At 41.8% G+C, this 26472-nt stretch overlaps 1 protein-coding gene and 1 long non-coding RNA gene across 3 annotated transcripts in view; one reads left to right on the forward strand and one right to left on the reverse strand.

Moving 5' to 3' along the window:
• LOC132384575 (uncharacterized) overlaps positions 1 to 26472 on the reverse strand; it is a 52284-nt gene that overhangs the window by 20360 nt on the left and 5452 nt on the right. The window lies entirely within an intron of this gene.
• The window catches only part of ccdc47 (coiled-coil domain containing 47), a 46294-nt gene continuing 20495 nt past the window's right edge, over positions 674 to 26472 (forward strand). Inside the window, exons 1-8 of one of the 2 annotated variants that reach the window (XM_059955774.1) lie at positions 674 to 783; positions 12243 to 12514; positions 14845 to 14949; positions 16006 to 16180; positions 17702 to 17823; positions 19534 to 19599; positions 24639 to 24740; positions 26167 to 26277. In XM_059955774.1, coding sequence (XP_059811757.1) covers positions 12254 to 12514; positions 14845 to 14949; positions 16006 to 16180; positions 17702 to 17823; positions 19534 to 19599; positions 24639 to 24740; positions 26167 to 26277 — 942 coding nt within the window. In that variant the 5' untranslated portion in view covers positions 674 to 783; positions 12243 to 12253. Of the gene's footprint in view, positions 848 to 12242; positions 12515 to 14844; positions 14950 to 16005; positions 16181 to 17701; positions 17824 to 19533; positions 19600 to 24638; positions 24741 to 26166; positions 26278 to 26472 lie in introns of both variants that reach the window. The other variant, XM_059955775.1, reaches the window with a different exon arrangement.

The raw sequence follows: 26472 nt of genomic DNA on the forward strand, positions 1-26472 counted from the left end.
ACCTACCAGACCACGCTCTTTTCTCACTGCTGCCATCAGGTAAAAGATACAAAAGCCTCAGGACTCGCACTACCAGGTTCAAGAACAGTTACTACCCCTCAACCATCAGGCTCGTGAACAAAAGGGGATAACTGCACTCATTTCAGGACTCTTCATGATCGTCGTTTATTGCTATTTATTTATTATCTGTATTTGCATGGTTTGTTGTCCATTGATCCTGTTTCCAGTTACTGTTCTATACATTTGCTAAGTATGCCCGCAGAGAAAGAATCTCAGGATTGTACTCTGATAATAAATTTTACTTTGAACTTTTTTTCTTGCTGTTTATAATACTATGTGCCTGTGATGCTGCAGTAAGTAGAATATTCAATAAACTCGACTTTGAGAGGCAGGTTTACAGCGGGACAGAAAGGCTGTTAACGGCAACGACGTTAGTACCAGGGTAAGTTACTAATAATGCCGTCAGTTACCAGGATGCGTTGCTGGTAATGTCGTTAGTTGCCGGGATGAGTTGTTGGTTACCGAGATGAGTTCCTAATAATGTCGTTGGTTAACGGAGTATGTTATTAGTTACACCGTCAGTTATTGGAGTGGGTTACTAGTTATGTCGCCAGTAACCAGGGTATGTTATTAATGACGTTATTATCAACAGGTTCAACTAGCGACAACTTGTTTGTTATCTGCAGGCGGGACCGGTAGTGACGTCTGCCGGCAATGATGTTTCCGTGCGTCATTGCTGAGGGGGCGGCTCCTGGAGACCGAGCTTCGCGGAGCACGAGATAGGTAAGTGGTGGCCTTGGCCTCCCTGGTCACTGGAGGGCGGCTCGTTTTATGGAAGGGACACGAGGTACTTCCCGGGATGGGCAATCTCCTGTGTCTGGAATGGTGGGGCTGGGGGTGGGGAGAGAGAGGGGATCCCTCCCCTGCGGGGGCGAGGGGGAGTGGGGACCCTTCTCCTGCGAGGGGAGTGGGGGAGGTTGATTCCTCCGTTGTGGAGCAGTGGTGATCCCTCTGCGTGGGGTTGTGGGGGAGAATGATCCCTCTACTAAACAGGTACTGGGGAATGTGGCAGAAGGATCTCTCCTTTCTGCAGTTGTAGAGGGTTGAGTGCAATTTCTCCTCTACAGAAAGTGCTGAGGGGAAGAGTCCTCTGATGAGCTGGAAGGAGAGTGATCCTTCCTCACCGTGGGGGAAGGAGGGGGTCCCTCATGGGGGGGAGGGGTAATTGGAGTTGTGTTTTACCTAGTCCACATCCCCCCTTCGTTGTTCACAATGTTCCAGTGCTGTGGAGATATGGGTTCACCTTCTTTCTGCTACTTTGAATAAACTCATTCTTCATAGATCATTGATAATAGTTTTCAAATCTAACTGCATTTATCCTGTAAATTTTTCATTGAATGAAACCCTTTTCAATATAATAGGCTAGCTGTAATATTCTTGTTTTCCCAGTAGGTTAATTTTGTTGTTCACGTAGATCTTTTGGTAAGTTGTTTCTTAGATTTTCTAGGTCTTGCGCAAACTTCTTAATAAGGCAGGCGAAATTCAAAGTCACAAGAGATTCTGCAGATGCTTGAAATCTTGAACACCACACACAAAATGCTGGTGGGTGAGACCCTTTATCGACCCAAAGCATCAACTGGTTATTTCTCTTCGTAGATGCTACCTGACCTGCTGAGTTCCTCCAGCGTTTGGTTGGAGTTCAGAATGTAAACATTTCTACTACGGCCCATAGGGAAGTGATTTTTGGAGAAGTGCAGGTTTATCAGAGTAATGGCTGGATTTCAAGGTTTAATTCACACCAATAACTTGTTTTCAAGGAATTTGGAAGATTAAAAGGTTTGCAAAATTTGAACTGAAGGTCAGATTGAAACACTTTCAGTTAGGTGAATTTGGTTCAATTTAATGTCAGAGAATGTACACAGTATATAATCTTATTTTCTTCCTCTTCACGGACATCCATAAAACAGAAAAAAAGTACCCAGAGAATGAATGACAGAAAACGTTAGAACCCCAAAGCCCCCCTTCCCTGCCCCCCCCATACATAAGCAGAGGCAGAAGCATCAACTCTCCCTACATTTGCTCCAACAAAAGCACTTGCCCTCCTCCCCCCCCCCCCCCCCAACATGCAAGCAATAGCACATCCCCCAAAGAGACCATGATCTAGAGCAGGGGTTCCCAACCTGGGGTGCGAGATGGAATTTCAGGGGGTGCGACAAAGAGTGGCTTGTGTCCTTGAGTGATGAGTCACGAGTCATCACTCAGCCAGCTGCCATTGTGCCTTGAGAAGTGGTAGTAATGTTTGTCCCAAGCACACTCCAGTCTCCCGCTGCCCAAGTCAGCGTTGAGGATTCTCATCAGTGTTACCTGGGAAGTTACACCTCATAGTTGAGGAGTCTCATCAGTGTTACCTGGGAGTTACACCTCAGAGTTGAGGAGTCTCATCAATTTACTGTTTACAATTTTTTCTGAATAAATTAGAATCTAATTGCTCAATTTATATTTGCATTTTATGCACTGAGTTAAAAGCTTATTTTTTTAAGTTCAACTTGTTCACCCGCAGTATTTTTTGTGGTTCAAAAATTAGAAATTAGACTTCTTCGTCTTCAAATGTGATATTACTTTTGTAGGGGGTGTGAACATTAATCAAACATTTCCTAGGGGTGTGGGGCATAGAAAAGGTTGGGAACCACTGATCTAGAGTCTTGTCAAAAAACTACTGTCTATGCCAACACTTTGCCATCTCAGAAAGGCTCTCTCGAGAGGCTCCTGCAACAAACCCTGGTACCTCATGGTAGTTAGAGGCGGAGCTGTGACGAGCAAGTTAAGAAACGCAGGCAATTAGGAAATCTGTGTTGCACAATGTGATGCAATATCAATTTGGCAGCAGAGTTTTGAATAATGTGAGATGGGGTGGGTGGACAAAGAATACATGGAGGTTATTTGCATGATCTCATTGGATGCTGGCACCAAAGGAGCTCATTGGCCTATTCCTCTTTCCTTGTTTCTCAGTACTCTATAAATTATATAGGTAGCAAATGGCACACACAGAAAATGCTGGAGGAACTCAGCAGGCCAGGCAGCATCTGTGGAAAAGAGAAAACAGTCAGCATTTCAGGCTGAGACCCTTCATGAGTCCTGATGAAGAGTCTCAGCCTGAAACGTCGACTGTTTACTCTTTTCTATAGATGCTGCCTGGCCTGCTGAGTTCCTCCAGCAGTTTGTGTGGGCTGCTTGGATTGCCAGCATTTGCAGATTTTCTCTTGTTTGGTAGCAGATGAGTCCACCACGTCATATAGACACATGAGTAAGGAGCAGTTGGCCACTTGAGCCCTGGAGGCTCCTCCACCCCGGCTGATTATAGATTCATCTCTGCGTTCCTATCTACTTATGGTAACCTTTCACTCTTGAGTGTTTGTTGGTGGCAGGGGGTTGGAATGGACATCTCTGCTTCCATCTTCCAGGAAGAGAGTTCCAAAGACTTGCAAGTCTCTAAGAGAAGAGATTTCACTCTTGTTATTTTAAAGGAGGGAATTTCAAATAGTGACCTCCAGATTCTAAATTGTACAGTGAGAAGAAATGCCCTCCCTACAATTACACTGTCACAAGCCTCAAGAACTTGTATTTATCAGATGTTACTTCTCATTTTTTAAAGTCCAGCTGTTACAAGCTTCCTAAAGTTTATTTGAGCTGCTTTGAATGTATTAACATCTTTCCTTAAATAAAGAGTCCAGGACTACACAGTACATCAGATGTCGTCTCACCAATGCCAAATGTAATCAGAACTAATCTTCATACTCTGTATCCGATTCCCCAAATGGTATGTGATAAAATAACATTACAGCTCCTCCCCAAATTTTCATAGGCTTTTGTTCCTGTGAACTGTTTAAAACCCAAACAGCTTGCAAATCAGAAGTGCGGCCACAAACTAAGTTCTTAGATGACAGCCCCATAGCAACCAGCAAATTCATCCTACCTATCTCCCAAATTTCACTCATATGTCTAGACAGGTGTATGTGAGCTGGTGCGGGCCTGTGTTTGCTTTCCTAATTACTCGCTGTCCCTGCATGTACCTATCTTTTACCAATCATGAACCAGGACAGCCAAATCCTGCTGCATCTCAGCTCTACAGTCTGTCACAACTTGATAATTTTATTTTTCTTGCTAAATAGACAACTTCACATTTCTCTCTTCTCTCTTTGCCCACTCACTTAACCCCGTGTACCCACATATTCTTTTCACATATGTGTCAGCACCAGATTGGATTCATATTATGTACATAAATCGTCATGTAAAACTTGAGGACCCAGCACTGATCCTTCTGGCACTCTGCTGTTGCATCTTACCAATTAAAAAAAGGCTACTGATTGCTGTAGCCAGTCAATTATCTTGCACTACAGCATAAGCTTTTATTTTCTGCAATAATCTTTAATGTGGTGCTTTATCCAGTGCCTTCCCGAAATCTTAGTACTGATTCATTTTGATTCACGGTGTATGTTATATTTCTTCAAATAATCATTAAATTAATTAAACGTGATTTCATTTTCCAAAAAAAACAAGGTGACTTAGATTACCTTGAATTTTTCTAACATTTTCTGAAAGATGTATGTTAAGCAAACTGGTTTGTAATTTCCTGCTTTGTGTCTATATTAAAATGTAACAACCTTTCTTCGATGCAACACACGCAAAATGCTGGAGGAACTCAGCAGACCAGGCAGCATCTATGGGAAAGAGTACAGTTGACGTTTCAGGCCAAGACCCTTTGGCAGGAGGTCCTGATAGAGGTTTACAAGACTCTTGAGAGGCAGAGATAGAGTAGACAGAGAATATCTGTTACCCAAGGTTGAAATGACTAATACCAGGAGGACATGTATTGAAGGTGAGAGGGGTTGTTTATTTTTACTCAGAGTGGTGGATACCTGGAATGTGTTGCCTGCTACGGTGGTGGAAGAAAATACATTGGAGGCTTTTAAGAGACATTTGGATAGGCACTTGGATGTGAGGAAGATGGAGGGATATGGACATGGTGTAGGGAGGAGGGATTAGTGTTTGCGAGTTTTTGATTTGCTTTTTAGCTGGTTCGGTACAACATTATGGGCTGAATGGCCTGTGTCTGTACTGTACTCTTCTATGTTCTATGTATTCTGACTTTTCCCACCCTCCGTATCCTTTACCAGCCCATCAAATCAATTTGCCCTCTCCTCCTTCTCCATACTCTTTAATACTTGTATCATCTCACATCTCCATCGCCACCTTGTTTTCTTCAGAAAGTCACAAAAAAAATTTCAGTTGAAGGAGATCTGAAATTTTAAAAAATGCTGGAAACACGCCAGGTCAGGCAGTGTATGCACAGGAAGGAACAGAAATTAACATTTCAGCTTGAATACCCTTAGTCAGTTCAAATTGGGGAGATGAGAGCAGGGTTTGGTGTCTAGTGGGGTGAAGTAGTATTTTAATGCTGTACCCTTTGTGTGGAGTTTGGGGCCAGTCAATTTCTACTGTCTGGAGCACTGAGAGGCTGTGACATTGTTGCATTGCTTTATAGTTGACACTCGGAAAAGTCTCAGCGCCGCTGAAGATTAATCTAAGCTTATCATAAGACTAAAGGGCAGCCCAGAGCAGAATCTGGGCTTTGGGATGAAATGTATGCTGTTTATGGCAGAGGTTCACCTTGTGGGGTAGGGCATTCTACCAATATCTCAAAGTTAATTGATGATATGGCAGGTTTTATGAAAAAAAAGAGTACTGGAAAATTCTTTCTCGGGTTTAACTAACTGGACAGAAAGTCAATGTAATATGTTAGCTTTCGGCTTCTATCCCCTTCCGTTCCAGCCCTGATAAAGCGACCCAGCCTAAAATGTCAACTCTTTATTCCTCTCCATAGATGCTCCCTGAATGGCTGAGTTCTTCTAGTGCTTTGTGTGTGTTACGCTTGTCTTTTCAAAAAGCCTTGTGTTGGTTTCCCCATGATTATAGTTGCACAAAACTGGAATTTGTGGGATTCGATCAAGGGCTGGCTAATGGATATAATGCAATAAGCTGCCTTTGCATTGACTGGACTGCCACAAAGATCAGTGCCTGTGCCTCTGTTAAAATCAAAGTCCCATCTTAGTTGATGAAACTGGGGAAATAAATTGCAAGGACACAGTGTGAAGGGAAGAGTGGATAAGAAAGTTGCAGATGTGTTGTAGAGAAATATGCTTTTAAAAAGCTGACAGGCGTGAAAGCAAGTACTATATAAGCCCTCTTCGCAAGGGGATTGGAATGCTGCAGTCAGCAAGATTTCTAGGGCTTTGGGGTAACACCTCAAATGCATAAGGGTTGTGCTATCTTTTAGGACTAATGAGAACTTTATTTTCAGTGTTGCCAATCTTTGGACTAATCTATTCCGAGTGACTGCAGATGTTCATCCATGGAGCTTATTCAATACTGAAATCAAAACATTTTTGGATACATATCAAGGGATTTGGGCTTGCTTGAGGGCAAAGAGTAAGATAGGTGAGCAGCTGTGTTCTTTCTAAGTGGTTTGAGAGAACATATGGTGTTTATTACTACGTTGAGGCCACCTGATTTGTCATTTAGTGTATAGCTTGGGGTTACTTTAATGCACTGTGTGTGGTGTGAGGAGAATCCAAATTAAGCTAGTGACTTTTAAAAGTGCTTGTTTGGCACTCTTATTGAACCCAAATTTATCCTGAGCATCGCCAGCTGCACTGACTACCAGCCCTTGGCTTGCATGTTATATAGGACAAAGTTGCATGTATTAACCTTGAAACCCATGGTATCTACATTTTGCGCTGTAATTTTGAATGTTACGTCCTTTATGTTGCTCTTGTTTGGAGCTCGCTGTAGCACTTAGATGACAGCAGCAGTTCAGCTGAATATATCTTTGGCATTCGACTGAAACAACTGATAAAACACGTAAATTTGGGGAATGCTTGACAGCCATTGGAAGCCCCTGCATTTAATTCTGTTGTGAAATAGAATCATTGTGAATCCCTGCTGTGAAGTACCAGTATTAGTGCTGACTCAGGAACAGTTGTTTTCCTGTGTCTTGTTGCATATTGAGAAGCAGCTGTTGATTGGCCCTAATCCAAGAGAGCGACCACTTCAGTCAGTATCCCAGCAGCAAGCCTTGAGGCCTGATCAACTAATCTGTCTTTCAGAGTCTGCCAGTTATAGAATGGTGAGAGGCACAAGAGATTCTGCAAATACTGGAAATCTAGAATAACACACACACACAAAATACTGGAGGAGCTCAGCAAGTCAGGATTGATAAAAATTTGCAGCCCAAAACATCAACTGCTTATTCCCTCTGTAGAGGCTGCCTGACTTGCTGAGTTCCTCCAGCATTTTGGGGAGTGCCGTGAATTGGGAAGAGCAGATAATGGTGAATTGGCAAGTGAAATAAAGATTATCGTTGATCCTGGCTTCTGCCTTGTTGGCCTTTTAGACTCTGTTCAGTCAGTTGTTTATGCTAAATCCAATAATTAGGCTGCCTTTTGTTTGACAATGTGGCTAAACACCATCTCCAATTCTAATTTGGCCCAAGTCACTGCACAAGTCCTTTCACTGAATTGTTGATTTTAGCATCTTATTATACAAAGTTCAAAGTAAATTTATTATCAAAAGGACATGTATGTCATATATACAACCCTGAGATTTGTTTTCTTGCAAGCATTCATGGTAAATACAATAGAATTAATGAAAAACTGCACACAAAGACAACCAATGTGCAAAGGAGAACAATCCATGCAAATACAAAAAGAAAAGAACGAAACAGAATAATAATTAATAAATTTGCAATAAATCTCAAGAACATGAGAATGAGTCCCTAGGTTGTGGAATCAGTTCAGTGTTGAGGTTAGTGAAGTTGAGCCTAATGGTTGAGGGTAATAATTGTACCTGAGTCTGGTGTTGTGAGTCCTGAGGCTCCTGTACCTCCTTCCTGATGGCAGCAGTGAGAAGAGAGTGTGTCCTGGGTGGTGGGCGTCCTGATGATGGATGCTGTTTTCCTGCAACAACGCTCCATGTAGATGTGCTCAATGGTGGGGAGGGCTTTACCCGTGATGGACTGGGCCGTATCCACGACTTTTTGTAGGATTTCCCTTTCAAGGACATTGGTGTTTCCATACTAGACTGTGATTCAACCAGACAATATACACTCCACTGCTCATCTATAGAAGTTTGTCTTAAGTTTTAGATGTCATGCCGAATCTTTGCAAGCTTATAAGAAAGCAGAGACACTGCTGTACCTTCTTGTAATAGCATTTACGTGCTGGACCCAGGACAGATCTTCTGAAATGGTAACACCAAGGAGTTTAAAGTTGCTGATCCCCAATGAGGACTGGCTCATGGATCTCTGATTTCCTCATGTAGTCAATAATCAGCTCCTTAGTCTTGCCAGCATGGAGTGAGAGGTTGTTGAGCCACTCAGCCAGATGTTCAATCTCTCTCCTATATGTTGATTCATCACCATCCGAAAAATGGTATCTGCTGTTGGCCTATTGTGATGGTAGGCAAATTGGGATGGATTCAAGTTGCTCCTCAGGTAGGAGTTGATGTGTTTCATCACCAACCTCTCAAAACATTTCATCACAATAGATGTAAGTGTGACTGGACGATAGTCAGTGAGTTAGGTTGCCAGTGTACTAGTTCGGGCACCAGTATGATTGAACTAGGTGGGTATCTCAGAATGCCCTTTTAAAATTGTTTGCAGACTATTTTTCATATATCATGTTAAAGATTATGTCGCACAGATTTTGTTCAAAATGCCCTCTATCCTTATCATATCCATAGAAACTTCTTTTCAGAACAATGCTGTTCAGTGCAGTCTCGAGGGGTGCAAACTTGCTAGAGAGGGTGGCTATTCAATGACTTCTGCTCCTTTGGTTGTACCAGGAGCTCAGAATGATTTGCTTTCACTCCAGTTCTGTAGTTTTCAAAGTGGTGGAAAAGGGTAGCGTGGGAGCCATAGATGCTGCCCCAATTGGTGATGCTCTTTTTTATGCTGGGTTTTTGCGTGCTTCTGATGTATGGATTTAGTGGTTCACACTTTCTGGCACCTTGGCATGAACCATTATTGTGTATTTCATGAGCACAATGGGCATGACATCTCTACTGAGTGAAACTCAACTCGCGACTGGGACTGTTCACCTGGGAAAGGCCACTCAACCAGTTTTGCTTATCCTGCCATTGGATTTGGAGGATTTTTCAAAGTCAGTGTTGCTGGTACCTCTCATTAACTTTGAGAAGCTTGCTGTAAGCAACCCAAGCATCAGGAGCATTGAGGTGGGCAGGAATCATTGCTGTCTGATGGACCGTGAGTTTTGTGTTCATCTTGAGGCCTTGATAGTCAAATCTACTTTTTGTCAGATTGCCACAGACTGTATTGGCACACCAAAGGGGATGGTGGATTTCATCTTCATCAGTGTCTGCCTTTGCTGAGAGGTGACTTGAGTGGTCCATGCTTTCCAGGCTGGTCTTGTGGGCCTTTATTGTTGGAAGTCTTTGAATGTTGGAGGTAGAAAGAAAAGAATAGAGTAGAACTTTATTCTCATTGCTAAAAACAATGAGATTGTGGTGTTACTCCAGTCCATGCAAAACAGACATTTGCAATGCAGGCAGTATGGCTTAATTTTTTTTTAAATTCCCATATTTACATGCAACAAGTGACTTTGATGCTCCATAACACTCAAAGGCCATTGGCAAGCCAGTGAGTGGCATTATTCAGCTGCATAACAGCCCCCAGAAAGAAGCTGTTTTTCAGTCTTACTGTCTTGGCTGAGATATTCCTGTATCTTCTACCAGATGGCAGGAGACTGAACACACAATGTCCAGGATGGGATGGGTCTTTAACGGTATTATGAGTGCGCTGTAGGCATCGCAAGTTGTAGATTGTCTCTAGGTCCTGTAGTTGAGTCCCAATGATGTGCTGAGCCGTCCTAATTGCCCTTTGGCTGAAGCTAGAGTGCCACACTGTCAATCCATATGACAGTATGCTCTCTGTCACACATTGATAAAAGTTGGCCAGCAATTTTTGGGGTAGATTTGCTCTCCTTAAGCACCTCAGGTAGTATAGAAAGTGGGTAAAAGATTTACTGCGCTAACCAGGAATATGTAATTGCTCCTGCTCGTGATTCTACATTGATAGGTAAGCTAGCAAGTAGAAACACATGCAATAAGAGATTCTACTGCAAGATACAGTGATAGAGTGGTACAGCACAGAAACAGGCCCTTCAGCCCACCACGCCCATGCTGACTTTACCCATCTGCACTAATCTCATATGCTTGAATTGTGTCCAAATCTTTCGATGTCATGCCTATTAAAGTGCCCATCTGTGAACGTTTCTTTGTGTACCTGATTCCAGCATCTCCTCTGGCAGCGTGTTCCAGATATCCACCGATTATGTAAACAAAAAGCCTTTCCCCTGAGATCACCTTTAAAGCTCATTTGCCTCACCTTAAACCTATGCCCTCTGTGCTTTCATACCTCTATCCATAGGGAAAAGATCCTGACTATTCTATCCTATCAATGCCTCTGATAATTTTATATACCTCTACCAAGCTGCCCCTCGGCCTCCTTGTCTCCAGGCAAAACAAGTCCAATCTATCCAATCTCTCCCTATAACTTCAATCCCTGTCCTCCAATCCAGGAAATATCCTGGCAAATCTCCAATGCAAGTATAAACTTTAAAAAAGGAATGAGCAGCATGATTAAATGTTGGTCCTTAAAAGCTGTAATTAATGGGGGATAAGAAAATGGCAGATATGCTAAGGGAAATAATCTTGAAAATAGAGACAATCTGTTAATGAGGATTATTACAATGCCCTTCACTAAAGAATTATTGAAGTGTAAAGTTTGCTTTCCTAAGTGATCTTCAGATAGGGAGTTCTTGAAAATTTCCAAACTGAATGATGTTTCATTAGATAGGGATGTTAAGGGCTACTGAACTAAGTCGAAGTCAAAGATGAGTTTATTGAAGCACTACTACATCAACTCAGGCCTAGGGAGCCGGCATCGAGCAAAAGCATTGAAGCAACACTGTAACGTTCTCCTTCGCGTGTAACGAAACGCCGAATTAAACGTCGAGATAAACCACAGTTAATAAGAACCAGATCGCAGTAAGATTAACCATTTACTGTTCACTCTTCACATTAACATATGGTGAAAACTGTTGATAAAACAATACAAGATTGATACAGTATTTGTTCCTTCCTTAATATCACATTTCAAGTGTAAATACTTGCAAAGGTGACTATAACTACATTACACTAAGGTGCAGTATACAGGGAGAGTTTACCTGCTCCATTGACTACTTTAAATACACTTCCATGCAAACTATCCGCGACTCTTTAACTAACGAAAGCATAAACATTATCTACCGTCGTTACTTCTAACAGGATTGGCATTAACATCTTAGTTCAATATATCGATTATCTATTAACTTACAGCGTTGCTCTCACTGTGATTTCTCATGCCTGCAAAACAACTTCTGCTCAGGTGTGCCTCGTGGTAAGCCCCCACCCTCGCGCTAATTTCAAACCGGTACTTTCCCACAAGACGCGGCGAAACCGGATGTGACGTCATCGCATGCCGATATATTTTACATGCAATGAATATACTTTAAACACTTCTAATTCTAACTAGAAAATACTATTGAATGAATTACTAAGCGAAAATATTATAAACTAAATAACTGTCGTAAAGACAGCACAAACACACACAAAATGCTAGAGGAACTCAGCAGGCCAGGCAGCATCTGTGGAAAAAAAAAGTACAGTTGGCATTTCAGGCTAAGACCCTTCAGCAGGACTGGAGGGGAAAAAGTGATATGTGCACAAGTATGTATATGCATGGGTCTAGTGAAAAACTTAATTGCAGCAGCATCACAGATATAGGGTATCAGATACACAACATTCACAAAGCAAAACAAAGCAACAAAACGAACCATTTTTGCATGAAAGAACATAATTGGAACAAAAAAAACCAGTCCATTTTAGTGCAGAAGTGGTCATAGTGTTGCTAAGCTGGCAATTAGGGTTTTCCTGATTGGTTTAAGAACAGAATGATTGAAAGGAAGTAATTGTTTTTGAATCTGTAAATGGGTTTACAATGTAGATCAGTCACGGTCTAATTAAATGGTATGATAGGCTTCAGGGTCTGAGTACCTCCTACAGGAAAGAGGAAGTGGATCAGAAAAGTCAGTTTTTGTACACTTATTCCTTATTCTATTTATCTGCAGGCTGAAACATCATGCGGCTCTACCTTCTGTTTCTTCTCCTCCTCGTGCAGGGCTGTAGCCTTGCTGTTGGTAATTTTGATGACTTTGATGACACAGATGACATTGTAGAATACGACGACAATGACTTTGCAGAGTTTGAAGACACAACTGACGATGCCACCGAGGAGGTTCTGCAAAAAGTCACGACTGTACAAGATGATGAGGAGGAGGCAACTGTGGAACTGGAGGAGCAGGATGATAATCAGGATTTTGAGGATCCAGATATAGTTGGAGTAAGTGTTACACCACTCCATGGCCAGTTAATGGTTATATCTTCATCTAGGGTAGGAGTGGAGACCACAAGTTTTTCCACAAGTCTGTCTGAGCCACTTGGTCTACTATGATGAGAACTGGCAGAGTTTTGTGAGCAGTACTGTCGAATGGAGATCAGGAACTCAGCTTTCTGCCTAAAACAACACCCCAGGTATTTTTATCCACATTAACTACATGGACCAATCCCATCTATCCCTGCAACACACAAACAGTTGTTGGTTTCCTTTTCATGGGCCCTTTTAACAATGGCTTGTGTCAAAGAATTATATATGTTGCTAAAATCCTATTTTAATTTATTTTATTTCTGATTATTTTAAACTGATATCCGATTGCAACCATTTAAAATAACGTGACATTTAACCTTATAACCCATTATAGATTTGAATTCCTGAGGCATCCAAGCTCTCTTTTTTTAAATTAGTCCATCCTGTACCTAAAACAGTAATGTGACCATTTCCTTGCTCAATACAAAAGAGGTACTGAGTGCTCTATATTTTAGGTTTTTATGCTAGAATATTACATCACTGTCTCTTGAATTCCCTTGCACCCATTTCTTCCCATCTCTCTGTGATATTTAATTGCCTGGTCTGTCTTTAGCCTTGTTTCATTAACTGGTTTGTATTCTGACACTCCTGTTTTTGTGCTTATTCTCTGGGCATTTCTGTATGCTGTTTTCACATGAGCAATCTTTTCACTGATTGTTGGTCCACATCATTTTAAGATAGTTATTCTTTTTGGTCTCTTATCCTTTCTTATATCATTATTCCACTTTCATATATGTGGGCTTTCTCATTCAGGCTTTAGATTCATCAGTTGTTCATTCATCTCAATAACTAACACTTTCTCTGCAGCAACATTTCATTAAATGGGGTTGCCCATTTTGAGGATAATAATTAGTCGTCCGTTTAACTCCAAGGGGGGAGAAAAACTCTGCCTATTTCAGTTTTAAAAATTTCAGTGGCCCCTCATCATTTGTGGATGACGCAAGGGAGAGCCCCGCATGTGTCTGAAGCACCAATGATCTGTGTTGCTGCTGATTGGGCAGGATTGTGCGTTTTATTTATTAATTTATTTAGAGATGCAGTGTGGAACAGGTCTCTACTGCACCAGCAGCCCCCAATTTAACCCAAGCCTAATCATATGACAATTTACATTGACCAATGTAAAGACATACCCACCAGGTATGTCTTTGGAATGTGGGAGGCAACCGGAGCACCTGGAGGAAACCCACACACTCAAGAAGCAACATACAGAAGACCCCAGAACTGAACTCCCAACTGCTACTGTGGTTATCCTCCATAAGACAGTAATCCCTCAGTACCATACTGTCTGTCAGTTTGAATTGTGTGCTCAATTCTCTAGATTTGGATTTAAACTAGAACTTGCCTCTAGAGCAGGAGGTTTCCAACATGGGGTCCATGGACCCTTTGGTTAATGGTAAGGTCCATGGTATAAAAAAGGTTGGGGACCCCTGCTCTAGAGCTACACACAAAGTGCTGTAGGAACTCAGCAGATCATACAGCATCTATGGAAATGAATAAACAGCTAACATTTCAGGCTGAGAACCTTCAGGACTGAAGCCCCTCTACCTCTAAAGAGAGTACCAATGAGCTATGCTGAAGCTAGATCACTTAAGATTAGTCATTAACATTGGAGCCTACATACAGTGGCCATTTTATTAGGTACCTCCTGTACCTAATAAAGTGGTCACTGAATGTACGTTCTTGGTCTTCTGCTGCAGTCCATTCACTTCAAGGTTTGACACCTGCGCTCAGAGATGACCTTCTGCACACCACTGTTGTAATGCGTTCCTGTAGGCCTGAACCAGTCTGACTATTCTCCTCTGGCCTCTCTCGTTAGAAAGGTACTTTCATCCACAGAACTGCCACTCACTGGATGTTTTTGTTTTTCGTGTCGATCTCTGTGAACTGTAGATACTGTTGTGCTTGAAAATCCAGGGAGGTCAGCAGTTTCTGAGATACTCAAACCAGTACCATCTGGCACCAACAATCATTCCACGATCAATATCACTTAGATCATATTTCTTCCCCATTCTGATGTTTGGTCTGAACAACAATTGAACCTCTTGACCATGTCTGCATGCTTTTATGCATTGAGTTGCTGCCACGTGATTGGCTGATTAGATATTTGTATTAACAAGCAGGTGTACCTAATAAAGTGGCTATTGAGTATATATAACATTACTTTAAATTGATTTCATTGTTTGTTGGGTTTGACTTGTTATAATTCAAGTTGTATAGATTTTGCTCTTGTGTTCAATACGTGACAGGAAGGAGATGCAGAAGGAGAGCCGTTTGACGATGAAGAATTTGAAGGTTATGAAGAAGCAGACAGACCTTCCAGCAGAAGCAAAGATCCAATTAAAATTGTTAATGTAAGTACCGAGCAGTAATTGCATTATATTGCATTGTCTCTTGCTTACAAAATCTGACATAGCCTCTAGATGACTTGAGATTCAAAATTGTAAACCTGCGGTACTGAAGCTCAGGAACTGGGAGATGCTCAAGCTGGATTCCCATTTGTCAGTGGATTTATATTAGCAGAGTTAGTCTCTCTTTATTTAGTGATACAGTGCAGAGAAGGCCCTTCTGGCCCTTTGAGCAGCACCAACCCAACAGCAACTCCGATTTAATCTTCACCTAATCACGACACAATTAACCTATCCAGTACGTCTTTAGGCTCTGAGAGGAAACTGGAGCACCCGGAGAAAACCCACACATTCCACGGGGAGGACATACAGACTCTCACAGAGGATGCTGGGATTGAACTCCAAACTCTGTCCCAAGCTGTAATAGGGAAAAAGTAGCCAGGAAAGCCCCAGTTTTCCCCTGCTGTGGAAGTTACTTTCCTTTTCTTCACTGGGAAGTGTACAGGGAGCAGTGCTTCAGAGCCTAGGAGAAGGGCTTGTGGTGCAGTACTACAGAATTGGCGGTGGGTACAGCTGGACATCTGTAGCTGGGCTCCCAGTGGATATCTATGTCCTGCACCACACCGAAAGGAACAGTATAGTCCAAGGTGAGGAAGCTAAGGCCCACACTTTCAGGGCACAAGCAACATGAGTGACAGTCCCAGTCCCAAGAGCAGGGAGGGTGGAACCCCTTGTATCCTATTGGATTGGTGGCACTTAAAATAAGATAGTGTTACGAAGGGGCAATGTGTTCATACAAGCTCAGCTTGGAATGAAGGTAAGGACTGGGAGAAAGCAGCTTATAGTTCTTGAAACCCAAGGAAAGACTAAAATTTTAAGAAGTTTCTGTGTGTGCTTGTGTGGAGAGGTGATTGTGATAAGGTTTGTTGTAATGTGGAGAGAATGCAGTTAATTGAGATAGTACTGCAAAGCTGCTGGTAGTACTCTACTGCTAACATTGAATTTGTTTTAATATGATTCTCAATTCAAGTTTATGACAGCATGCTCTCCAACTCTGGTTAGGTTCCCCATCACCTACAAAACAGCTGGGAGAGCTACTACATGGAGATTCTGATGGTGACAGGCCTTTTGGCTTACATCATGAACTACATCATAGGTAAAAACAAAAACAGTAGACTGGCTGCTGCGTGGTTCAACTCTCACAAGGAACTACTAGAGGGCAACTTTTCCCTTGTTGGTGAGTCCAAGTCAATAATTCTTTGGTTTGAGCTTTGTTCAATAAATGGTGTCTGGGGTTCCTGGCCCTTAACATTTTATTGATTCTGCTCTTCATCTGCAACAATGGTCATTTCAGAAGGTCTCTCCTTGGCGCATTAAAGCAGTTGAATATGAAACTTCTAACCCATCTTTATTTTTCAAAATTGAGGATTGAACTGGGGTTTATTTCTAGTTGTATGGTGTTCATTTTCTGAAAAAATAATCATATAAAATATCAAAATAAAAAATACTGATCTCGGCACGATTCTTCTATTCTCTGCATCCTCACCTCCCACTGCATCCCTATCAGCATTTCTGTAAACCTATAGAGGAGGATATCATTTCCTGTGAAACCTCACAGAACTGAATGTGAGACAAGGAATCTGTTATATTCTGGGCAAATCTCCCGAGGTCTGCTCAGATCGGCCAACAGTAAAGCCCATAACTTGGCTTTTCACAAATGTAAACTGAATGTAAGCCTTCTGCATGACAGAGTGCCAGCCCCATGAAACTACCAGTTCTCTGAATCCGATGGGGCATTGGTGACCCCTGCAAATTTCACAGGTGTCTCAGGCTCGGAAAATTGCTGACTGAAAACACAAATGCAATGGACCCATTGAAATGAATCAGGAGCCTTACTTGGTATAAATTGTTTGTTTAACATTTTCAATTATTTTGTTTTAATAATATAGAATGATTTCCAACATTTCCGGATCATGTTTATTATCACTGTTTCAAGTGGTGAGGGCCTTTATTGACAGATGCGGCCTCATTCAGGCATAGCCTTTTGAAGGTGTCCTCATCGGTCAGAAAGGTTGTATCTGTGATGGAGCTAGCTGAGTCTGCAACCCCCTGCAGGTTTTTTGATCCTGCACATTGGGCTAAGCATGCATCCTTGAGGTGTGCTTGTGTTGGTTGTCAGCGATGAGGAGATTTTATTAGCGATCTCGTGGATTTACTACATGGGACCTTAGGAAGAAACGAGGACCAACGTTTGAGAGGAACACTGGGTCATAGTATTCATGATAACACGAGGAGGAGTAAGTCAGTTAGCCCCTTCAACCTGCTTCATCCTATAAGATCATGGCTTGATCGAATCTCATCCTTAGCACCATTTTCCTGCTTTCTCTCCACACTTTTTGAATCCCTTGTATTTCAGAAGGAGAGCAATGGACCATGGTATTCCCAGAGAGAAGTTATCCATTGATGCAGGCTAACATCTTGAGTAACATTCAAGCACTGTAACCATAACTGATTTCCCTCACCTCCAAAAACTTTTCATAGCCTTGGGGATGCTTGTAATTACATTGTGCCTTCCCACTTGTTATCCCAGCAGACACGAGCTCTGTGGTTCAGTGCTATCATTTATGCACTTGGAGCGGCAGTTGGTTGGTTTAGTTTTAATTGGTTATAGTGGTAAACAGTTGGTCCGATGATGATTTCTCACAAACGGTTTCACACAGTGAGATCCAGCAACTAATATGATTTCTTTTATTTGCAGGGGATGATGGGATTAATAAAGAACCTACTAGCACAGGGAAACTGAACCAAGAAAATGAACACATCTACAATCTGTGGTGTTCAGGGAGAGTATGTTGTGAAGGAATGCTAATTCAGCTAAAGGTGCAAACCCTACTTAATTTCAATCTCACTTGCAGTTTGAATAATCTGTGACTAAACCATTGCATATTTTGTATGTTTTAAATTTATATTTTTTTAACAATCCACAATTTAAAAGTTATTTTGTTCTGCCAGGCTTTAAGTTTATGTTAAAATTTGAACTTGCAAATCTGTCATTGTCAGAACAAAAAGGGAGGTAGTGAAAAACGCTGGAAACCCACTGCATTGTCCCACCAAATACCCCTTCTGGCACATTCAGCAAAAGTTAGATGAAGTAATCGCTCTGAATACTTTCGTCAAGCACTCTTAGGGCAGCTACAGCATGGGATAGATTCAGAGTAATGCTTCATATCCAATGCTTAACACAAACCTTTGAACCCATCTGACCCATTTGTTTCAAAAGCAAATCACGTGACGTTCTGAGTGGGCTGATAGTTGTGAATGTGGAGAACCAATTAAAATTGGATTCAAAATGCATGAGTTGGAGGTTGTTGCCAACTGCAGCAACCTCTCTGCATCCTAACTACTCTGTTGAGTAGGGTCAACAGTTAGAAAAAGATTGTGTCATGACTGTCAGGCTTTATTTATCAGACCTCTTCTTTAAAAAAAAAGTAAATTTATTATCAAAGTATGTATATGTCTTCAAATATTACCCTGAGATTCATTTTTGCAGCATTTATGGAAAATAAAGAAATATAGAATTTATGAAGAAAACATATATGTAAATAAAGACTGACAAACAGCCAATGTGCAAAAGATGACATTGTGCAAATAAAAAAAACTGAGAACACAAATTATAGAGTTCTTGAAAGGGAGTCTAGGTTATAGAATCATTTCAAATTGAGGTGAATGAAGTTATACTTGGAAACATCTCAAGCAGCTGCGTGCCAATATATTGCTTTAAAGTACAGGAAATCATGTGGGAAGCATCCAGAAATCAGGGAATTATGCTATTCTAGTGGATGTAAGTACATATTTGAAAAGGACAAGATGCCATTTCTTTCCCCTTCAGAAAATCCTGTGGCATCTTCTAAAATCCTACCAAAACAGACTGAGCCAGTTTAATATATCATAACAAAGTGCAGATGCTCAAATGTAGTACTACCTCAGTGTCAGCCAGCCGAGAATGACTTTCCTGTTCTGGGAGAGGAGACTTTCATTTTGTCCTTCAGGGCTGATAAGTCAGCTGTTGGAAGAATCCAGCTTTGGTGAAAAGATGGTTTGCCAATCAGTCCACTGCAGCGCGGGCTGAGATATTACAGACAACTGGGTGGAAGGTTCCAGTAGCATTTGTTATGTCAAAGGCCAGATCATTCAAAGTGGTTAAAGTGGTAAAAGGCTTGTAAGGGAGCAAACAGCTATAAATGCTGCATTCCTTAATAACAACAAAACACACTGCAACCACAGGTCTGTCAACATTTAGGTTTGCAGATAGAATCAGAGTTCAATTTTATCAACTGATGTTCAAAGTGGTGTCTAACGTGGTTAGAGAAAATTTGAACTGCAAATATCTTAATATATTGGAAAACAAGTCAGTACCCACAGACTCAAGTTGTAAAGGTGTTTGTGGTCTTCCACTTCTTTGTTGAAGTGTTGTTGATCCCAATTTCCAAATTACACAATGAACCTTAAATGTGGGCAATGTGTGTTTTTTTTTCAGTGATGCTGCATGCTTCTGTAACCATTTGGCATTTGAATTTCTTTTTTATATAGTTTTTGAAACGGCAAGATCTCCTGAATGTACTTGCAAGAATGATGAGACCTGCCAGTGACCAAGTGGTATGTATAACATTAAGGACCAGGATTATGGTTTCTAATACAGAGACAAGCAAGTCTAATTCAGTTTCCTAAAAAAACTCAAACTTGGAGAAACTGTTGTTGCCAGTAACTTAAGCTTTGAATTAATGCCAACTCTCCATTCACAAATTGTTTCTCCAGATCTCCCAAAGAACAATGATTTCTAAGGCTCATTGAGCTACTTCATCCACTAGCAATGTACTGCTGTCTAAACCACGATTACTCTATTCCCAACCATTCCTAAAGCAAGAAATCTTTAAGCAATTTTGTTTATGCAAAGATCTTTTTAAGTTAAATTGAAAAGACTATTCCCTTTTTGGGGAAAAATGCTTTGGGTCTTTGGTTTTGTTAATAGAAGCACACAGTACAAATGCAAAGCAATTATGCTCAATCATTATAAATTAGTGGCTCAATGACTAAAAGCTTTATATTCAATTTTGGGTACTGTACTACTCTTTGGAAACAGTGCCAAGGCCTTGGAGAAACAAAAGAGATTTATTGGAGCATTACCAAGAACAAAGAAACAGATAGTTGGACAGACTGGAGCTACTTTCATTGGAACATGAAAAATTGAAGATTTGAAGAGCTCAAAATCTTGAACAGTTTTGATGCAGTAAATGAGAAGAATCTTAAGCAGAGGCTACTGATTTAAACTGTTTAGGGAAAGGACTAGTAGTGGAACATTTTTTTTCATGGAGTCCTAGAGATGTACAGCATAGAACTGGGCCATTTGGTCCACTGTCTATGCTGAACAGTCACTCATTAAGGTACCCATCCAGACGTCTGTAAAATGTTTTTACTGTTCTTGCCTCCATTTATCTATTCCTCTGACAGTTTATTCCGGAATTATACAGCATGAAACAGGTCTTTCAGCTCAACTCATCCATGCTGACCAAGATCCCTACCTGATGTAGTCAATTTGCCTGCTTTTGACACGTATCCCTCTGAACTCTTCCTGCCCATGTACCTGTCCAAGTGTCATTTAAACATTGTAATTGTAACAGCCCCTACCATTTATTCTAGCAGCTCATTGCACATATTCACCACCCTCTCTATGAAAAGCTTGCTTCTCAGGACCCCTTTAACTCTTTCCCCTCTATATATCTGTGTCCTCTAATTTTAGATATCCCTACCCTGGGAAACAGACTGTGACTATCTAATCTGCCTAGCCTTGGTGAGGTACTGGAAGACTAGAGAATAACTCACATTGTGCTTTTAAGAACAACTCCCTAGATTTTATAAACTCTATAAAATCACCCCTCTGTCTTCTAGGCTCCAGAGCAAAAAGCCCCAGCCTTCCAGTTTATCCTTTTAACTCAAGCCCTTCAGTCCTGGCAACATCTTTCTGCACCCTTTCTAGCTCAATACACTCTGCCTATAGCTGGGCATCCAGAACTGCACTTAGTACCCTGTCTGGTCTCAGCAACATTTTGTACAGTTGTAACTTATCCCAACTCCTTTACTCAGTATCTTGATTAATGAAGGAGGAAATGCCAAATGCCTGCTTCATCACCTTGTCTACTTGTGTTGCCACCTTCATAGAACTACATACTTGTACCATAAAGCCTCTGTTCTACAAGTCTCCAGGGCTCTGCCATGTGCTGTGCAAGTCCTGTCTTGGTTTAACTTCTCAAATTGCAAAACTCCACTCTTAACTGAATTTAATTCCTTCTGCAATTCCTTGTAATCTTGAATGTGCCGCCAGCAAGCATGATCCAAGCAGATTTGATAATAACCTTCAAAAAAATTGCATAAATGCATGAAATGAAAAAATATCCAGGACCGCAGGGAACTGAATCTAAATAATGTTTTCAGAGTTGGCAGTATATCGATCTGATAAAAAACACAAAATACTGGCAGAACGCAGCAGGCCAGACAGCATCTATGGGAGGAGGTAATAACGATGTTTCAGGCCGAAACCCTTCATCAGGAGTGAAGTAACATGGGATGGTCGAGGGGGGATAAGAAGTGGGGGGAGGGATGAAGTAGAGAGCTGGGAAGTGATAGGCTGGAGGGAAATAGGCTCGGGGGAAGGTGGAGAATTATGGGAAATAAAAGAGAAAGAAAGGTAGGGCTGGGGGGAGAGATTATAGTGAGGGGGGGGGGAAGAGAGGGAAAGAGAACCAGACTAAAATAATAGATAGGGATGGGCATAAGTGGGGGGGGGGCAGGGGTATCAACAGAGGTCAGTGAGTTGGATGTTCATGCCAGCAGGAAGGAGGCTACCTAGGCAGGAGATAAGGTATTGCTCCATCGACCTGCGTGTGGCCTCATCTTGATGGCAGAGGAGGCCATGGACAGACATGTCGGAGTGGGAGTGGTCTGTGGAATTGAAGTGTGTGGCCACAGGGAGATCCTGCCACTGCTGGAGGACCGAGCGCCAGTGTTCGGTGAAACGGTCTCCCAGGCTGCGGCGGGTCTCCCCAATGTATAAATGGCCACATCAGGAGCACCGGATACAGTATATCACCCCAGTTGACTCGCGGGTGAAGTGGTGCCTCACCTGAATGGACGGTCTGGGGCCTGGGATGGTGGTGAGGGAAGAAGTGTGGGGGTAGGTGTAGCACTTATTCTGTTTGCAGGGATGAGTGCCCGATGGGGGGGGGGGATGAATGGACAAGTGAGTCACGTAGGGATCGATCCCTGCGGAAAGCTGAGAGTGGGGGGGAGGGGAAGATGTGGTTGGTGGTGGGATCACGTGGGAAGTAGTGGAAGTTACGGAGGATTATACGTTGGATCTGTAGGCCGGTATGGTGATAGGTGAGGACCGGGGGACTCTATCCCTGGTGGGGGGATGGGGTGAGGGCAGAGGTGCGTGAAATATGGGGGATGCGATGGAGGGCAGAGTTGATAGTGGACGAAGGGAAGCCCCTTTCTTTAAAAAAGGAAAACATCTCCTTTGTCCTAGAATGAAAGGCCTCATCCTGAGAGCAGATGCGGTGGAGGCAGAGGAATTGAGAGAAAGGGATAACATTTTTGCAGGAGACAGGATGGGAGGAGGAATAGTCTAGGTAGCTGTGGGAGTTAGTAGGTTTGTAGTAGACGTCGGTGCATAGGCTGTCTCCAGAGATAGAAACAGAAAGATCTAGAAAGGGGAGGGAAGTGTCGGAAATAGACCAGGTGAATTTGAGGGCAGGGTGAAAGTTGGAGGCGAAGTTAATGAAGTCGACGAGCTCAGCATGTGTGCAGGAAGCAGCACCGATGCAGTTGTTGATATAATGTAAGAAAAGAGGAGGACAGGTACCGGTGTAGGCTTGGAACATAGATTGCTCCACATGGCCGACAAAAAGGCAGACATAGCTAGGACCCATGCGGGTGCCCATGGCTACACCTTTAGTTTGGAGGAAGTGGGAGGAGCCAAAGGAGATATTGTTAAGGGTGAGAACTAATTCCGCGAGGAGAAGAGTGGTGGTAGAAGGTGACTGGCTGGGTCTGGAATCCAGGAAGAAACAGAAAGCTTGGAGACCTTCCTGGTGGGGGATAGAGGTATATAGGGACTGGACGTCCATGGTGAAAATGAGGTGCTGGGGGCCAGGGAACTTGAAATCTTTGAAGAGATGTAAAGCATGGGAAGTATCACGAACATAAGTGGGAAGGGATTGAACAAGGGGAGATAAAACGGAGTCGAGATAGGCAGAAATTAGTTCAGTGGGGCAGGAGCAAGCAGAGACAATGGGTCTGCCTGGACAGGCAGGTTTATGAATCTTAGGTAGGAGGTAGAAATGGGAAGTGCGGGGTGTGGGAACTATAAGTTTGGTGGCCGTGGATGGGAGATCTCCCGAGCTGATGAGATCGGAAATGGTTTGGGAGACAATGGACTGGTGCTCCCTAGTGGGGTCATGGTCCAGGGGTAGATAAGAGGAGGTGTCAGCGAGTTGTCGTGCCTCCGCTATGTACAGGTCGGTGCACCAGACGACAACAGCACCCCCCCCCCCCTTATCAGCGGGTTTAATGGTAAGGTTGGGATTGGTGCGGAGGGAATGGAGAGCAGAGCGTTCTGATTTATTTGATTTCATGGTTTCTTTCCCATCACACAAATACTGCTTCTCAGTATCCTTATCATGGGGAAAAATTGTGTGTGGCAGGATATAGTCAAAGTGCAGAGACTGGTTTACCCACGAGTAAACCAGAGGACTAACTGAACAATCCAGAGGCCCACATTCAAATTCTCCCACCACAGATGTAAAATTTAAATTTTTTCAATAATCTAGAATTTAGGCAATAATAGTAATGATAACTGCAAAAGTTTCTGGATTGTTGTAAAAACCATTTGGTTCACTAATATTGTTCAGAAGAGGAAATCTACTGTCATTACCAGGTGTGGTATGTACTGTACGTGACTCTAGGCCCAACCCATATAGTTGACTTTTCAGTAGATGCCACTCAAAAATGACTGTAAAACTATTTACTTTCATCAGAGTGACTGCAGATGTTCAAAAAGGTGGCTTGCTACCTCCCCAAGAGCAGCTAAGATGGGCATTATAATACTGCACCTCAATTGTATCATTCACTATGTAATGATTGGACTGTTACTCTCACTTTCTCTAACCTACCATCACTTCCAGATCTATCTCAGCTTTTCTACAAATTGAGCACAGTTCATACTATTGAAGAACAACTCTGTTAGTTGACCTTCCAGAGATACAGAGCCTTTCCGTAACATCTGAGCTGTATCTGACAGATACTTTATTATCTGAAGATTTTTCAAGATTTCCATTAAATGTAGTATGTTTTTTTTTGTTAATCACATTACATCTTAACTTTTTTGTTGTTTAAGTCTCTGTTTTAAACCCCTCAGGCAAATACTTTAACCTCCACTATTATTTTACCTGAAATAAATCTCCCATTAGTTGCAGGCAGGGATTTGTGGAAGTTGTTTCTTCCCGAGCAAAGGCAATGTGAGATGATTATTAACTCTCCAAGCCTACATTCCAAATTTTCCCATTTTTTCCCTCAGCTTATTGTGCCAATTTTTAGCTTTTAAGAAGGGAATTGAGAGCTTGTTGTGATTCTTTTTGTAGCAAATCAAGGTAACTATGAACGAGGAAGACATGGACACCTATGTGTTTGCCATTGGGTCACGGAAAGCTATGATCCGGTTGCAGAAGGAAATGCAGGATCTGGTATGTAATGACACACAGAGGCCAGTTCCAATGGCTGCCACTTTTAGTCGTTATGTTGTTTAGTATGGTCTATGACCAGGCAAATAGACTGTCATTATTGTGTGAATTACTACTTGATATTCTGTGCATAAATTGTACACTATCACTGACATTCAGTTGCTAGCTTTTAAGATTCTGATAAATGGATTTATTATCTATGCAATCAGTTCTGAAAATATGAATTGAAGGTAGATACACGGAGTTGAAATGCGAGTCAGTTATGGTCTAATCTTGGGCACCGAATCAGATCCGATCACCTAAAAGAAACCTATAGGTGCAGCAAGAAGTTACGCAAGCAATCGAGTTGTTGCCTCCATTGTAAGAAGTCTGCGGTACCAGAGTAAGGACGTCTTAAAACAATTATACAGGACTTTGGTTGAGCCAACTTGGACTATTGTGTCAATCAACAAAACTGCAGGTGCTAGAAATAGGAAATATAAACAGAAAGTGTTTGAAATACTCAACAGGTCAAGCAGCATCTGTGGGAAGACAACCAGAACTAATGTTTCAGGTCCAAGATCCTTTGTCAGAATATTTTGTTTTTTGTCTTCATATCTGAGAGGATATGCTTGACAGAGAGGAGGTGCAAAAGAAATCACCAGACTGTTTCCTGCAATAACAGGGTTGTTGCATGAAGAATGATTGGCTTGATTAGACCTGTGTTCACTAGTTTTAAAAAAAATGAGAAGAGGTCGAATTTAAATGTTCAAAATTCTCAGAGCTTAACTGGCTGGATGCAGGAGGATGTTTCACCTGGCTAGGATATCCAGAATCAGCTTCACAGTGAAGGGTAAGACATTTTTGGAACTAAAGAGAAACTCTGATGGTGGTGAATCTTTGGTCTCTACCATAGACACTAGAGACAATGTCAATGAATATGTTTGAGGTACATGAATTATTACATATAAAAGATATCAAAGGTTTTTCGAGAAAGAATGGAAATATGGCATAGAGCTGTCTTTCTGTTTCTTTTATTATGTTTTGTTAATACTGCAAAATTGAAATAATCAAACTACCTCTTAACATTGCAGTTTAATAGGAGTTTTAACAGATTCCTGAGTGTGTTGAAGGAGACATTGGAAACTATTGAACTTGCTGCCCTTCAGTTCTTGATGGATATAGATGATAAGCATGTAAATACTTGCTAAGATACAGGTTTAACAGATGGGACCAGTTGCAAAGATTTCTCCCACACTGTTTCTGTTGCTGGAAGTAAAAATCTGAAATCAATCCTGGCCTTTGATGGCAATGGGAGGTGTGAGTGCATTCCTGGTTATGCGTTAACCTTCAGAGCTTTTAGTTGATCATTAACTTGCTGTAGGCCAACTGCTGACCTTCCAATTTATACATAATGTGGAGTTACATCCAACATCTGCTTCCTTTCTAGAGTGAATTCTGCAGCGATAAGCCCAAGTCAGGGATTAAGTTTGGGCTTCCTGATTCACTCTCCATCCTGTCTGAAATGGGTGAAGTCACAGAAGGTATATTGGACAATAGGGTGAGTGTGCTGAACTGGGTACTGAGTTCAGTTTGTAAAAGCTAACAATATTTCTATAGAACTTAGTTTTAATTCAGATTTTCTCCCAGAGCTTAAGCCTGACAAATTTTAATAGTTCATTTTATAAAATTACATGTAACGAGCTGCTAGTCCATGTTGAGTTACCATGTCTTGAACAACACTGATGGTAGAAGA

The sequence above is a fragment of the Hypanus sabinus genome, chromosome X1 (genome assembly GCF_030144855.1).
Source record: "Hypanus sabinus isolate sHypSab1 chromosome X1, sHypSab1.hap1, whole genome shotgun sequence".
Taxonomy (NCBI): Eukaryota; Metazoa; Chordata; class Chondrichthyes; order Myliobatiformes; family Dasyatidae; genus Hypanus; species Hypanus sabinus.